Source organism: Eptatretus burgeri, chromosome 2, assembly GCF_056783735.1.
Source record: "Eptatretus burgeri isolate ZD-2024b chromosome 2, Ebu_testis_v1, whole genome shotgun sequence".
Lineage (NCBI taxonomy): Eukaryota > Metazoa > Chordata > Myxini > Myxiniformes > Myxinidae > Eptatretus > Eptatretus burgeri.
This window is the reverse complement of record NC_140962.1, coordinates 68,917,674-68,935,173: the sequence shown is the minus strand read 5'-3', so window position 1 is coordinate 68,935,173 and position 17,500 is coordinate 68,917,674. Positions and strand designations below refer to the sequence as shown.

The window sequence follows — 17,500 nt, the reverse complement described above, 5'->3', positions numbered from 1 at the left end:
ATATATATATATATATATATATGTATATATATGTATATATATATATATATATATATATATATATATATATATATATATATATATATATATATATATATATATATATATATATATATATATATATATAAGCCTGGTGTTGGCGCAGTGGTTAGGGCAGCGGCTTGGGATCCAAAAAGGTCCCGAGTTCAAGCCCCGTTGGGCCACTGAATTAATACACCAGGGGGTTGACTCAGCCTGTCATCCTTCCGAGGTCGGCGAAATAAGTACCAGTATACTGGGCCGGTGTATACCCCGGTTAAAATAGGTGTACCATATCCCTGTGTCGTAAGAGGCGACCAGGGTTGCGTCAGGAAGGGCATCCGGCATAAAACCTGTGCCAAATCACTATGCGGATCATACGGATGATCCGCTGTGGCGACCCCTAACGGGAGCAGCCGAAAGAAGAAGAAGAAGATATATATATATATATATATATATATATATATATATATATATATATATATATATATATATATATACATATTGTTGCGGTTTTGTAAAACCAGCACTCTTCCGAGGCAATGGCACACAACATACAGCAATCCTAAGGCAATCATTTCATTAGAATGTGTTTCGTGCGTCCTTTCCATTTGGCCAGTGGGTAAATGAAAAAGATGCATTGCATAGGGCTTTCAGTTAGGTCTTCAATCCTCTATCATTTCTTTTATTTCATCCTTTTGTCTCACTTTACTTCTTACACAAACCACACAAGCACGTATGCGGGACAGTGGCGATGCCAGGAATGCGAAGCACAGTGGGGTTCCTTAGCTAACACACACCAATTTCCATTCAAACTACATGCTAAAATCCAACTGCCACCTCACCTCAGACCTTCATTATGCTCACCACGTCATAACGCTCACCACGTCATAACACTCACCATAACCACTCTGCACATCTTCTAAAAATCCCCACAACCTACGTCCACGCCTTCACACCTTCACCACAAACGCCACAGCACTTCTCTCACCTCTCACCTCTTTTCCACTCACCACAGTGTCGGAAGACGCTTAAGGAACGAGAGTAATGAGAATCAGGGCTTTTCGGTGTGTAACTAAAAGTGAAAGTATGTGCTATGATTCATTCAAAGATGTACAGATGCTGCCAGGGCTTCCCGAAATGGCTACGCTTAAATTGTCCAGCGCATCTTCAGGGCTGGTGAGCGCTCCTGGAAAGTCTTGCCCCATGTTAATCTCGGAGCTCCAATGCACGGCAAGGTCCCAGAGCAAATGAAGCCATTTTCGATTTCGAAGCCTGGCGTGGCATGGCGACGGCACGAGGCGACTGCTGTGCACCAAAAATGGGGGAGCTCGGAAATGCCTACAGCCTTGTTTGATCCAACTTTTGGCTCCTCCTCTCACTCAGGGCCCATAAAAGGAGCAATTTGGCTTGCAATTGCGGTCTTGAGGTGGACTGCGGCAGACTTCACTTCTCGAGGTGGTGATACGAGAGCTCTCCAGCATCCGAGCATATCTCGCTGCAGGTTGGCGTGACCGAGAGAGGACGGAGCAGCAAGCGATTGTCAGAACGGGCCAGGACCATCCCTGGGTCATCGAAGCCTAGTGTTCGGCTGCATCTAGCAGCTAACATTTACACTTACAGACTCTTACACACCTCCATTAAGGTCTCTCTCTTCCGCATCTTCGCTCCCATCTATGTCTCATCCACTGTGGATGCACAAAGAGCAATCGACAAGGGCAAGTCCTGAACAACCGTTCTTTTCAGAGCAACCTTACTGATTCGCATCTCTCACACTTTCCTTGAACACCACGCCGCACCGCACGACATGCTGCACCATAATCTCACTTCTCACTCCCACACTGTCTAACTTCTCACTGTCGAACTCCCATAGACATCTTCAGTTTTCCTCCCTCCTCCCCTTCCTAAGCGTCTGGGTTGCGCCGGTCCACCGACCATGCCAGGTACCAAGAAGTCGGTTTTCCTCAACTGCCTCTTATCTGTCTTCTTCTTCCTCTTCTTCTTCTTCTTAATTGTCTTCCTCTTCTCTTCTTCCTCCTCTTCTTCCTCCTCTTCCTCTTCTTCTTCCACTTCATCCTCTTCTTCCTCTTCTTCTTCCAATTGGGTCTTTTGGGAGCCGCAACGATCGCAGTAAGTTCATTTGATGGTGGCAGGTTCGGAGATGGCGACAGGTTTATTTATTTTAACGCGCAATTTTAATTTAATTTAAATACACGTATATAAATTAAAGAGTAATTAAGTAAAGTAAGAAGGAAAAATAATAAAATATTTGGGAAAACAAAAGGGGTTTTGTCGCAATTGATACAGAATGTAAATTCGAACTGCTATCACGATGGCGGTGGGTGGCGACTCGGATCATCGCATGTATAAATTAAATATTAATTAACCCTTATCCACACAAGGGGGGTCTTTTGAGCCTTGTATTTAGCCTAAGGAGACCTCCTTGATGTGGACAAGGGTTAAGTAAAGTGCCGTACAGTAACAAGGAATAAGAATAATATATATCTTGGGAAAAACACCCGCCGCGATCGCGTAAATGTGAAACACAACCTCGTGTTGGAGAGGTTTTGACGCATTTAATTCAGCGTGTAAATTGGAAACCGCGCTCGAGGAAGTTTTACTGTATATATATATATATATATATATATATATATATATATATATATATATATATATATATATATATATATATATATATATATATATATATATATATATATATATATATATATATATATATAGACACATATATACGGGGTCCATCGAAAAAGTAATGGGACTGAGCCTGCTGTGTGCTCCACTCACACAACTTGAATGAACGGGTTGCGTCACAGTCTTTCTCAACATTCCAGCAATATATATATATATATATATATATATATATATATATATATATATATATATATATATATATATATATATATATATATATATATATATATATATATATATATGATTGGTGATGGTTGACTGTGCTCAATGTGTGATTTTTTTACAGGTCGTGCTTTACACGTTGTCTCGTCTGAGTCGGCGCGCCATGAGTCGTGAGCAGAAAGCCAATCTGAAGTTTCTTGCCAAGCTTGGCAAAACACCTTCCGAATCTTTCGCAATGCTGCAGCAAGTCTACGGTGAATAAACGATGTCATGTACACGTGCATTTGAATGGCACAAGCGGTTCAAAGAGGGACAGGAGGAGGTTGAAGATGATCCACAGTCTGGAAGACCTTCAACGAGCAGAACGGCGGACAACATCGAGCGTGTGAAGCAGATGGTGTGCGCAGATCGTCGACTCATGGTGCGGATGATTGCTGAGGAACTCTCCATCAACAAGGACACTGTCTGCAGCATCATCACTGAAAATCTCGAAATGCGCAAGGTGTGCGCAAAGATGGTCCCCAAGCTGTTGTCTGAGGACCATAAACAGCAAAGAGTCACTGTCTGTCAAGACATTATCGAGCATCTTGAGGATGATCCAGAGCTGCTCGGGAGAGTCATTACTGGCAATGAATCGTGGATATTTCAATACGATCCCGAGACCAAACGGCAGAGTCCTCAGTGGAAAAGTCCGGCATCACCAAGACCAAAAAAAGCAAGGATGTCAAAGTCGAAGGTCAAGGTGATGCTCATCGCATTTTTTGACATCAAGGGCATCGTGCACTTCGAGTTTCTACCACAGGGTCAAACAGTGAATCAACACATGTCCAAGGAGATCCTCCGGTGCCTCATGAGATCAGTCCGGGACAAGAGGAGGGATCTGTGGGAGAACAACGCCTGGGTGCTCCATCATGACAACGCCCCTGCTCACATTGCCCTGAGCATCCGACACTTTCTGGTGGAGAGGAACGTGCCAAATCTGGAGCAACCCGCGTATTCGCCAGACTTTGCTCCTTGTGATTTTTTTCCGTTTCCCCATTTCCTGATGTGGAGGCCATCAAAAGGGCCGTGATGACGGAGCTCCAGAGGATTCCAGAAGAAGCCTTCCGGGGGTGCATCGAAGCATGGAAGAAGAGGATGGACAAGTGTTTGAGACTGGAGGGGAAACTATTTTGAAGGGGACACGCTGTGATTTATATACAGCTCTGGAAAAAATTAAGAGACCACTGCAAAATTATCAGTTTTTCTGGTTTTACTATTTAGAGGTATGTGTTTGAGTAAAATGAACATTTTTGTTTTATTCCATAAACTACTGACAACATTTCTCCCAAATTCCGAATGAAAATATTGTCATTTAGAGCATTTATTTGCAGAAAATGACAACTGGTCAAAATAACAACAAAGATTCAGTGTTTTCAGACCTCAAATAATACAAACAAAACAAGGTCATATTCATTTTTAAACAACACAATACTAATGTTTTAACTTAGGAAGAGTTCATAAATCAATATTTTGTGGAATAACCCTGATTTTCAATCACAGCTTTCATGTGTCTTGGCATGCTCTCCACCAGTCTTTCACATTGCTGTTGGGTGACTTTATGCCACTCCTGGCACAAAAATTCAAGCAGCTCGGCTTTGTTTGATGGCTTGTGATCATCCATCTTCCTCTTGATCACATTCCAGAAGTTTTCAATGGGGTTCAGGTCTGGAGATTGGGCTGGCCATGACACGGTCTCGATCTTATGATCCTCCATCCACACCTTGATTGACCTGGCTGTGTGGCATGGAGCATTATCCTGCTGGAAAAACCAATCCTCAGAGTTGCGGAACATTGTCTGAGCAGAAGGAAGCAAGTGTTCTTCCAAGATAACCTTGTATGTGGCTTGATTCACGAGTCCTTCACAAAGACAAATCTGCCCGATTCCAGCCTTGCTGAAGCACCCCCAGATCATCACTGATCCTCCACCAAATTTCAGAGTTGGTGCGAGACACTGTGGCTTGTAGGCCTCTCCAGGTCTCTGTCGAACCATTAGACGACCAGGTGTTGGGCAAAGCTTAAAGTTGGACTCATCAGAGAAGGTGACCTTACTCCAGTCCTCTACGGTCCAATCCTTATGGTCTTTTGCAAACGTCAGCCTGGCTCTTCTTTGCTTCTCATTGATGAAGGGCTTTTTTCTAGCTTTTCACGACTTCAGCCCTGCCCCTAGGAGCCTGTTTCGAACCGTCCTCGCCGTGCACTTCACCCCAGCTGCCGTTTGCCATTCTTTTTGTAGGTCACTTGATGTCATCCTACGGTTGTTGAGTGACTTTCGAATGAGTTGGCGGTCATCCCGGTCAGTGGAAAGTCGTTTTCGCCCTCTGCCAGTCTGGAGCTTTGTTGTCCCCAATGTCTGCTGCTTGACCTTGTTCTCATGAACCGCCATCTTTGAAATTTTAAGGATGGAAGCAACGTGACTCTCACTGTATCCCTCTGCCAGTAAAGCCAGAATTGAACCCTTCTTTTCCTCACTCAAAACTTTTCTTTTCAACTCTTTTGGCATGATCAATAGTTATTTTTTTTGATTGCAATTACTTTTTAGGTACTGCTAGCACTCTTTTTGCCATCCAGTTGGTCCTATTGCAAGAGGATAGTGATGACCACAGCAGTGGTTTTTAAAAATACTTTTCCTTGTTGAAGAAGATTTGGTTCAGGTGATCACCTCATCAGCACCTCACTAAGTAGAATGAGGTGTGCCTGTGTTGGAATTTAACAGACACTGGAATGGAATGGCTGCCATACATGCAGAGATGCTGATTTTAAAATTTTTTGGAGTGGTCTCTTATTTTTTTCCAGAGCTGTACATATTTTTGGGAATAAGCTTTGTGTGAAGTCAGTACCGTTACTTTTTCGACAGATGTCGTGTATATATATATATATATATATATATATATATATATATATATATATATATATATATATATATATATATATATATATATATATATATGCATGCATGTATGTAGATATATATATATATATATATATATATATATATATATATATATATATATATATATATATATATATATATATATATATATATATATATATATATATATATATATATGTATATCTATATGTGTGTACGTATGTATGTATGTGTATATATATATATATATATAGATATATATATATATATATATATATATATACATGTTATGTATGTATGTATATATACACAGACATACACACACACACACACACACACACACACACACACACACACACACACACACACACACACACACACACACACATACATATATATATATATATATATATATATATATATATATATATATATATATATATATATATATATATATATATATATATATATATATATATATATATATATATATATATATACACATACATATTTATATAAACATATCTGTCAGATTATGGATCTCTGTCAGAGTATGGGCCTCCTGATGTATACACAAACACATTCATACATTTATATATCTATATATTTTTATATATGTATACATATATATATATATATATATATATATATATATATATATATATACATACACACACACACACACACACACATTAGTAGGGTGTGTGTGCTTATACATTGTGTAAGCATATGAACCATGTTGCTCACCTGCATTTGATTTTTCATTCATCTTTTTTTATTTATTATTTTTCATTTACTTATATTTTCATTTCTGGATGCTTTCCGACTTCTCTGTGATTTTTCTTGGTGTATCGGCTTTGATGTCCGTCGGCACGCAAAATTACTGTGCTTCTCCATTGTCTCGTACCACTCACCTGCATTTTTTTCTCATTTATTTATATTTTATTTGATTGATGTTGTCTGTCGAATCTGTGATTCTTCCGGTGTTCTGGTTTCTTTGCCCATCGGCATGCACAATATCAGCTTTTTACGTCATCCGGAAGGTTTCGATATGTATGTGTATATATATATATATATATATATATATATATATATATATATATATATATATATATATATATATATATATATATATATATATATATATATATATACACTACATACATGCATGCATCCATATATGTGGATGAGAGGTACGCACACTCGCCTCTAAGCTGTCCACGCTGCATTAAAATTCTGACTCAGCCATAAACTGTCTTCTCCGTGTTTCATGGGCAGGGTGATTCATCAATGTGTGTACTGTCCCTTGGATGGACGTTAAACTGGCCATCACAACTGCCAGCAGTGGTTGGTGGATATGAGAGATCCCGTATCCTTTGTGAAGAATTGGCAAGCTATCGCCAGCACCATGGCCAAATGACGAATTCTTGTCCAAGCTACTGCTGGGAAGGCAATGGCAAACCACCCAGTATATCCCTTACCAAGAAACTCCTTCAGCAGTACCGTCACTGTGAAACAGATTATGGGACAACAGAATCAGAATATATATATATATATATATATATATATATATATATATATATATATGAATCTGTATAGGTATATATTCATATGCAGTATATATATATATATATATATATATATATATATATATATATATATATATATATATATATATATATATATATATATATATATATACAGTAGACTAGGCGTAAGTCGTCACCATCGGGACCAAGAAAAAAGTGACGACTTAGAAATGTGACGACTTACACGTATGCGAACATTCATGATGACTGTGGGGTGAAGGATGAAGTCGCGCGTGGCCTGGACACATGTGTGAGAACCGGCTATTGTACCAAAAGGAAAACACAATCCTCGGGGCATAGGTGGGGGTGAGTTGGTGAGTTGGAAAGTGATCAAGCAAAGATGGAATTCATGAATCAGTTTATCAAAAGTAAAGATAATGAACAACTCTGTAAGACAACTCGTATACTATCGGTGATGGTATGGTGACAAATCACATGACACACAGTCATCGTGGTGATGATTACCACTCAATGCCTATGTGTAAGTGAGTGCGGTAATGTACAAAACAAGCCAATATAAAACCATGATCGGACTTCAACACTAAGCTCGATCGATCCTTTACTTCTTCGCGAAGTAATCCATTATGTTTGACTGCCTCAAACTCTTGGCCATCTGGTGCATGAGAAAGGATTCAAACCGGTCATTGTATTCCATGATGTTGGCTGGGCAATCCTCCACCGAAAGACAGTATCGGCCGAATATTTGGCCGAATCGGCCGAAACCGAATATTTGGCTGAGCCGACATTTGCCGAAACCAGATGATGAGCGCGTCATCGACATCTTCAAAGGACACACATTTCACGCATTTCACACTTCCCACCGGCCTCACGATCTTCTCCACTTGTCCAAATATCTTGCCCTTATTCTTCAAGATATCGTTCAATGTCTGCCGTTTGATGTTCAACTTCTCAGCTATGTCTGTTTTCTTCATCAGTGGATTTGCCTCGCAAAACTGGATAATGTCGTATTTTTCTTGGTAGGTTTTAGTTGTAAGCTTACGCTTAGTCGCCATTGTCCTGCCTGCAGTGCGATCAACGTGTGTACGCAGTTATAAATAGCCTATCACTGGCGGTGTACACCAATGAGCGAGCATCACGATTCCATGAAATCGGGCTTCTCATGAGGCAGCAGTTCCGTGTGACGAGTTGGGAGTGGTAATTTACTTGAGTTTCCATTACGTGGGAATGGACAACATCTGACGACTTAGACGAAGTGACGACTTGGAGATGACGACTTACAGAGGGATGACCCTTTATTCAAAGGGATTTAACATGAGATAAATTCGGGACTTTTTGACGCTGCCGACTTAGGCGAAGTGAGTTACACGCTGCCGACTTACACCTAGTCTACTGTATGTATATATATATATATATATATATATATATATATATATATATATATATATATATATATATATATATATATATGTAAGTAATATGTTGCGGCATCCTTCACAGCTCAGACGTATGCACACTTGCATATGTGCTGACTACCCTGGGTTTGAATTTTTACCCAGCTATGAACTCTCACCCTGGTGGTTCGCATGCAGGGAAATACATCAATGTATGCATCTTCATCAGAAAGACGTTGAGCTGGAGGACCCATCTGCCAGCACTGGTTGTTGGTGGATATAAAAGATCCCATGCTATCTTCAGAAAGAAGATGCAGATTATCATCGGCGTTATCAATAAATTACAAATTCCTTTTCTCGAGTATTCTTCGTCAGAGTGGCGATTTGTCCAGGGTTGGTTATCTCCTTGAATCCTTTCTCGACATTGTCATGAATGCAGCAAATCTCTGTTGGCGTATGGGCCTCCTGATTATTTCACTTCGTGGCCGATGAAATGATAATGGTTATATTTTCCTTGTAGGTTGTACCAGTGACGTCTTGTTTTAACAGGTTGTACCAGTGGCACCATGCCAATGATACCCAAACAGCTTAGAAGTGTACACACTCAGCTTTCTGCTGCCTACCCTGGGTTTGAATCTTGAGCCACTTATAAACTGTCATCCTGGTGCTCTGTGTGCTGTGCGATGCAGCTATGAGTATGTCCTCCGTTGGATGGACGTTAAGCCGGAGGACATGTACATCTGCTCGCAGTGGGTGTTAAATATTCCATGGTCTCTTTTTCTGTAAACATTATACAAGTTATCAACAATACCTTGAAGTAACTTAAATATCTGTCCTGACTAACTGTTGGGGAAGCAACAGCAAAACACCCAACATAACACGAACTGAGAGACATAGATCAACATCATCATGTAAAAACTGTTCAGTGTATTTTTTGGAAATGATTATTAACTATAGCTCTACGAATTAACAGAAAAATTGAGGACAGTGTTACTAATCACTGAATAATGTGGCTGTGGTGCAATGACACCTCTGAGCTTTATTTGAGGTGAGATGGGAACCATTCAGAAACAGTTCTTCAACTTCACAGAGGAAGTGAAAAGAAAGGCAATGTGCTTGAATGGAAAGGCCTCGGAAGCCATCAGTATGGATGCCAAAAAGGGTTGAAGCACTTTGAACTGCAATGAATGACAGTCCTCACAAAGCAACCAGAAAGGCAAAATGGTGGTCAAATGGAACATGTTGTCCATGACAAATACATTTCTATATAATATCGCTCACAATTGAATATATTATTGTTTTATATACATTTTAACTCTTAATTTACAACTGGATATGCATCATCATTTCATGGGACTTTTTTATGTGCTTTTAAAAGGATATTATTTATTTTTTAAAATACGACTATGTTGGATTTTCAAAAAGTCAAAGGGAAAGATGTAGTCAGTCATCCAGGACATGCCAACTTTATTTATCTTTCAATGTACTAGTATACATTCCTGATTAATAATTATAAAAATCGCAATTCCTCACTAATTACTGTATATATAGGTTACTTGTACATTGATAAAGAAAGTAAATGTTTGGCGTGTAATTTGGACTATTGTGATAGTCTTGTTGGCGGAACATTTTAAAGGCCCACGTATAGGATGTGTGTTTATTATATCTTGTTTTCGAAAAACAAAGGGAAGGACTTAACCTGTATTGCAGAAAAATCAAGAATCAAGAGCATCTACAATACGTGATCAAGAAGTAGGTGACTTCATTTTTAAAACAAACAAAAAAAGTTGAAAAATACAACGGAATTTTCACGTTTGAAGGTTTAAATAGTTCTGAATGAAGAATGCAAAAATGCATATATTTTTTCCTTGTGTTGCGGTTTCGTTATAGTCATTCATCAATGAACCGTTTCATGTGACACCGTGCGTCCGCGACCATCGCTCGCAATGTCAGCGCTGCACCATCACGAGCAATTACAAGCACCATGCTCACAATATGGCGCGTGACGACGTGTCTCAGTTGCACACAACAAAAAGATTGCGATCGGCAATGCCAGGTTACGAAGCAGCGGCTGTCCCTGACGAACAAGAGAGTTGAGAACGGAATGCAAATGACGAAGCGTTCAGTTTGAAGGCGTCAGAAATTGCGAGCAAAATGGCGAAGTTGAGGTCATTTTGGTCGGTTACATATGTACAAACGAGGGCGCATAATTGCGGTCGAAGTGTGATTTGTCAGGTTTGATTAAAAAACAAAACGACATGCTTAATTATTAAGGATTCAAACATCACAAGCATTTGCCTCATTTGTGACCCCCCTACCCCAGCAGTGATTTCTCCAGTGGATTTAAAGGAATTAAGATTTGAAAATTAAATCCGCAAAAGTTCCATCTTGAGTTTCACCCATAAAAGTATGTTTCGGGTACATGTTACCGTAAAGTCGAGTCGTTTACGCCAACTCGGGATTTCTTTCACCTTTACGACAGTCATCGTTGAGTTTGATCCTCAATAATCATGCACGAGATGGTGAAATGGTGACAGCGCACAGCGCATGACCTGTGAGCGCAACGTTCTTGAAAGGAGAGAGGAGCCCCTACCATGGGCTCACTGGGTTTACACGACAACCTTCCCTGTACAAAATGAAGGAGTACCTTTTCACTTCTGCAGACATCATGATGATGATAATGATGATCATGATGATGATGTCGAGAGGCATTTTCATTCAAACCACCGTTAAATAATGCGTAATCACCAGCGAATGGTTTGGTGCACGGAGTTCGATTATTTGATATTCATGCCGAAGGAGAATCTATGCTTTTGTAAGAACCTTGAAAATGCTTGTTTTTTTAAACATGTCATCCATTGAGCAGCATTTATGAGAATAGTTAGTTAGCCGTGAATTGTTGTGTTTGTTTACGAACGAGTTTGAATTTTTATTTTATTTTATTTTATTTTATTCGTAGGCCTGCAGTATTTTTTACTTTGCCTTTGATTTCTCTCTGCAGCTTCGGTCTTAAAAAAAATTGCGGGAATAAGATATAGGTCTATTGGTCATGGCGATGAGTTTCATGATGTGGACTACTTATTGGATAGGGATGGTGGTGGAAGAGATGGTGGTAGAAACCCTATGTGCATGAGCTTACCGGATGAAGGCCTGTCGGAGTAGCGTGTGCAGTAGACCCAGGCTGGCCAGGGAAGGGACTGCGTTGAGATCTCGGCGGGTGCCACCTCAGGATTTTCCTGCTCTGCGGAGCGTCCACTCACGATCCCAGACCCAGGTGTGCCTTCTTCGCACCCTTTGTTAGGCCGCCGAGGTTCTCCTGGTGAGACTCGCGATACAGAGCCACCGCCACCGCCTCCTCCTTCTCCTACACCTCCACACCCACATCCTACTCCTCCTCCTCCACATCCTCCCTCTCCACCTCTTCCTCCTCCATCGCTCGTTTGTGGTTGTGGTGAGTGGCGAACTCGGTCGTGCAGACCATGCGAGCCCTCCCGTGATTCGGCCCCTCCGTTGGCCCCAGCCTTTTTCTGGCCGAACTCCGGCCTCAGTATGTTCTCAATGAAGAAGTTGGTTACGCTGGTGTGGGGTTGCTCTGGCTGCCCTGGCCCTACGGGGCTCCTGCCTGGCTCCCGCGGTGAGTCCCCTCGTCCAGGGCTCGGGGCTCCCGCACTGTGCGCCATCCAGCTTTGGGACCCTTGCCTTGGATCGATCTATTCACAATCTTCCCAATTGGTTCGAAAATTGGCGGTTTATTTTGTTCCTTTTCCCAAATATAGAAGACCAATGGGGAAGAGGACAAGCAGGGAGAGGAGGATATTGAGGAAGAGGAGGAGCAGCAAAGATAGGATGGTGAAGCTCATAAACGGAAATCTATCGAACAAAAGAGGGGAAAAAATTGTCCCAAAGATCCGCGTTTGCTCTTTTCGTCTCGCACTGCGATTCGCTCTGAACCAACCACGAAACCCCTCTACCACCCTTCTTCACCCCCTCCTCTTCTCTCCTCTCCCCTTTCTGGAACAGTCTTCCTCAGCGCCAACAGCGCCTCCTGTCCCCCCAAACACCGTTCCTTCAGTGTTCGATTAACGTGCCGCACGATGCTCATCCTGTGCTGGGATGACATAGACTCCACCTTGTGCACGCACAAGGGGTTGGGGAGGGGGTGGCGATATAGGAGGGACTGAGGTCGAGGACTCAAGCGGAGAGGAAAACCATGGGGGTGAGGTGGAGGGGAGTGAAGTCAGGAGTGCGGGGGGTTGAAGAGCGTCGCTGTTGATCCGTTTCGCGGGAAATTTGCGATCGATAGAGCGCGTGCATCTCTTGGCCTCGACTCTTGTACGTGTCCCCGGTGTGACGCGTCCATGACGTTGCTTGCTGATATTTTCCGGGGGGGGAGGGGAGGGTAACCCATTGCTAGTGGTGAGGCATGGAAAACTATGCTGCTGGTCCGATGAGTTTTGATACATTATGGATAGATCATGTCAAAACTCCCATTCCAGCCTACCCTCAACGTCTTGCATTTAGACTGCTTCACGTCTATGCACCTTACAATAGCTTGAATGTCCCATTGCAAAAGAGAGGGAACCACTTAAAATCGATGAAAACTACAATTCGATATATTATACCTGATCAATTATATTCACATGTAATACGTGCAAATTGTGTAGACATTTATGAATGCAACGAAGATGAGCATGCAAAAAGATAAAACTGTAGATAACATATATGTACCTACAAGGAGCATTCAAAAGCTTATATGAGATAGATCATCACAATGGTTCAACACAGACAAAATTTTTGTGAGAATGCGAAATGTATATGTATATATATATATATATATATATATATATATATATATATATATATATATATATATATATATATATATATATATATATATATATATACATATATATATATATATATATATATATATATATACATATATATATATATATCTATACACACACACACACACACACACTAGTAGTAATGCCCGGCGTTGCTCGGGCTAGCAATAAAGCCTGGCGTTGCCCGGGCTTTCTTGCAAATTTCCTGAAGAGCTGTTAGCGGTTAGGGTTAGGGTTGCAGTTAGGGTTAGCGGTTTGGGTTAGGGTTAGCTGTTAGGGTTAGCTGTTAGGGTTAGGGTAGCTAACCCTAACCCTAACACTAACCCAAACCCTAACCCTAACAGCTTGGCGTAGTGGAGGTAAACAGCGCCCGGGGCAAAGTGGAAATTTGCGTCCCCCGTAGGCCTTAAACTTGAGTGGATTTGAATTGAAAATCCTATAAGGGATATCGATTTATCGATTTTTTTCGAATATCGGAAGTGTTATGGAAAAAATTTATAGCCAATGACCTAAGTTGGACCAAAAGCCATAATCGTACCGAATTTGAATGGAATCCATTGGAGTGTGTGAAAATGCATCAAAACTAATTTTGAGGGGCCTCTTAAGGAAGACAATAATATCATTAGTATATGTGCCAAATCTTGTTTCATTTCATGCAGTAACAAAAATCTGATGGTGGAACAAAGAAAGGGGCGTGCCGAAATATTAATATATATATTTATATATACACACTTTAAGATAAAAAATAACAATAAAACCTTGGCGTGTCTTTCATTTGTGAGTAATGTTCTGAGACTGCTCAAAAGTAATAAACAAATATAAATGTTTTTTACGATTTTGTTTTCACTGAACTCTATTGCAATCAATCCACAAATGCTACATTATTTCTGAAAATATAAACAATATGCTGTATTAGAATACAGCTTTCGATTATCAATTCTGCAGGAAAATATTGAAATCATGACAATCGATATGCTGATGAAAGGTCAGTCATAACGTGATGAGTGAAACATCATTGCTTTTCACTTTGGAATGTTTTACTTTGTGATTTTCATGTATGGGAGGGGTTCAATATGTTCTATGAACTAAATATCCACAATTGTCCAAGATCAGACAACTTTTTGATATTTTTCAACACTGAAGTAAAAATTCTTCCAGAGAAAATGAATTTATGATGTACATATGTGGGATGACATAGACTCCACCATGTGAATACACAAGTGGATGGGATATAGAATACTGATAAACAATGAGAATATTACACACATGTGCACACAAACACACTCTCACACACACACACACACACACACACACACACACACACACACACACACACACACACACACACACACACACACACACACACACACACTAAAGAATATTTTTAAAAAGTTATCAAACATAAAACCCCCCTGAAGAAGATAAACTAGAAGATTTCTGGAAAGGAATTCATGAAGACCGAAAAGAACACAAGGAGGCAGAATGGATCCGAAACTTGGGAAAGAAAAAGTAACACCTAAGGGAAATGCCCCCAGTGATAACTGATGAAGAAAAAAAAAAGAAAAAAACTTGCAAAAATGCCAAATTTCGAAAGCTCTGGTCTGGATGTAATTTCAAACTTCCGGCTAAAGCAACTAGATGCTCTCCACAATCACTACGCTCGAGCATTCAACAAACTTATCCAAGAGGAAAAGGTAATGGATGAGTGGCTAGCACCTTCCTCATCCCCAAATCTGAAGAAACCCAACTATCTCACAAATATTAACCAATAACATATTCACCAACAATATACAAACTTCTCGTGGGACTCGTCACACAAATGATGTAAAGGAGGCCGATAGGCAGAACAGAAGGGATGTAAAAGAGGTAGGGAACAATAGACCACCGACTACGAAACAAGGCCACAATCAAAAACTGTAAAACCAGAAAAACAAAATTATCCACAGCCTGGATAGACTACAAAAAAGCTTTTGATGATATCCCACATTCATGGATGATAAAATGCATGGAAGTGTACAAGACCAACTCTCAAACAATCATAATGATTGAGAAAGCGATGGAGCACTGGAATATCACATTGGTGTTGCATCACTTGGAAGGAAAGATTAAAATACCAAGGGTGAAGATATGACATGAGATCTTCCAGGGAAGCAGCCGCCACCCCCCCCCCCACCACCACCCCATCCTGCTTTGCTTGGCCCTGGATATACCGAACAACCTCATTAATGATCAAGGACACGGAAACAACCCAACATCCGAAGAAACAAGGAAGGGACACATATACTGTACATGGATGATGTAAACCTATTTACACCAAACAATGAAAAATTGGCAGAACAACTGAAATTAGTGAAACAATACTCCAAAGACATCCAAATTTAATTTGGCCAGGATAAATATGCCAAGTGTATATTTGTACAAGGTAAACCAACAAGTGGAACAACATAAAATTAACCTAAATACAATACAGCATCTCAAAAACAAAGCATCATACAAATACCTCGAGGTGCAAGAGGGCTACCAATAGGTCACAAAAAATGCACAAAACAATTACCAAAGAATACTGACATATAACAAGAATTATCCAAAAAGCATACCTCCCCCCCCAATAAATTTAATCAAAGCCATCAACCAACTCACAGTACTAGCGTTCCAATACAGCATCGGAATAATAAACTGGCCACAATCGGAAATCAACAAACTCGGTATCAAAACAAGGAAACTCCTCACTATCCACAAAATATTCCACAAAAACCTATGCATATTGAGAATGTACCTGCCAAGACGAGAAGGAGGTAACAGCCTCATGGAGCTCAACATAGTGCAGGGAATGATAACTGTAGAATTGGTTGAGTACGTGAAAAGTACGAGTACATCAGACTATCAAATCCAATTTGTATGCAAACTCAACGACAACAAGCCAGAATCGGTATCCCGAACCTACCTTGAAATAAATTTTCAAAGATAGGTGCAAATAGAAGGTGTCACGCATGAAACTGAAACAGCAACGAATACAACCCCAATGATTGCAAAAAAGACAAAACGAAAATAAAAAGTGAAATATCAACAAATACTGTCCACACTGACAACTGGGAGAACAATAAAAGAGCAGGGAGATATAAAAAAAAGAAAAGGAAAAAAAGTTGGACAGATTGGGCAAGACAAAGAGGCTCATTGGAATGTCTAAGAAGAGGTCAGCTCAACTGCCATGTACAGGAGAACATATCATAAATAAACACTATATAAAGGGTATCAAGAAAATGGCAGAACTGAGCCAATCAGATAAGTGTTGGTTTCGCAAGGTAGAAACAGAAAGCATGAGTCACCTCCTATCTGGATATAAAAAATAATAAATCTTAGAACAGCTTTACAAGCAAAGGCACAACAAAGTATGCAGAGTAATCCACTGGCACATCTGCAAAAAATTCAATTTCTCAGTTTCATAAAACTCATGGAAACATGAAACAAAAGTGCCCATTGAGAACAAGGACATAATGCATACGTACGACCTAATGATCTCATCGAGCTTGAACATAGAAAATGAAGCATGGTGATGGGATATAATATTTACAGATGCAAAAAAGAAAAGACGACATTGCTAATTGAGGTGTCAGTACCCAGCGATTTTAGACGAAACAACTCAGAAATTTAAAAAAATTACCAAATACCAGGACATCAAAAATGAAGTCAAAAGCTCCTGAAAGCTGAAGAGCACTGAAATTGTACCAATGATGGTTGGAGCAATGGGAAAGATAAATAAGAACCTCACAGAGATCTCAAATACCATCCCTGGAAATATTACTACAAACAAATTACAGTTGGAAGCTGTCCAGGGCTCATTGACAATCCTCAAAAGAGCCCTCGGAACAAAACTTTGAGAACAACAAATCTTCACAGCTTGGCCCATGA

The 17,500-nt window shown here is 40.2% G+C and overlaps 1 protein-coding gene and 1 long non-coding RNA gene across 2 annotated transcripts in view; both read right to left on the bottom strand.

The window, feature by feature from the left end:
• The window catches only part of LOC147032235 (homeobox protein engrailed-2a-like), a 72,960-nt gene extending 60,340 nt beyond the window's left edge, over positions 1 to 12,620 (bottom strand). Inside the window, exon 1 of the mRNA XM_085869660.1 lies at positions 11,884 to 12,620. Coding sequence (XP_085725786.1) covers positions 11,884 to 12,424 — 541 coding nt within the window. The 5' untranslated portion in view covers positions 12,425 to 12,620. The remainder of the gene's footprint in view (positions 1 to 11,883) is intronic.
• The window catches only part of LOC147032234 (uncharacterized), a 205,510-nt gene that overhangs the window by 64,198 nt on the left and 123,812 nt on the right, over positions 1 to 17,500 (bottom strand). The gene's annotated exons all lie outside the window — the stretch shown is intronic.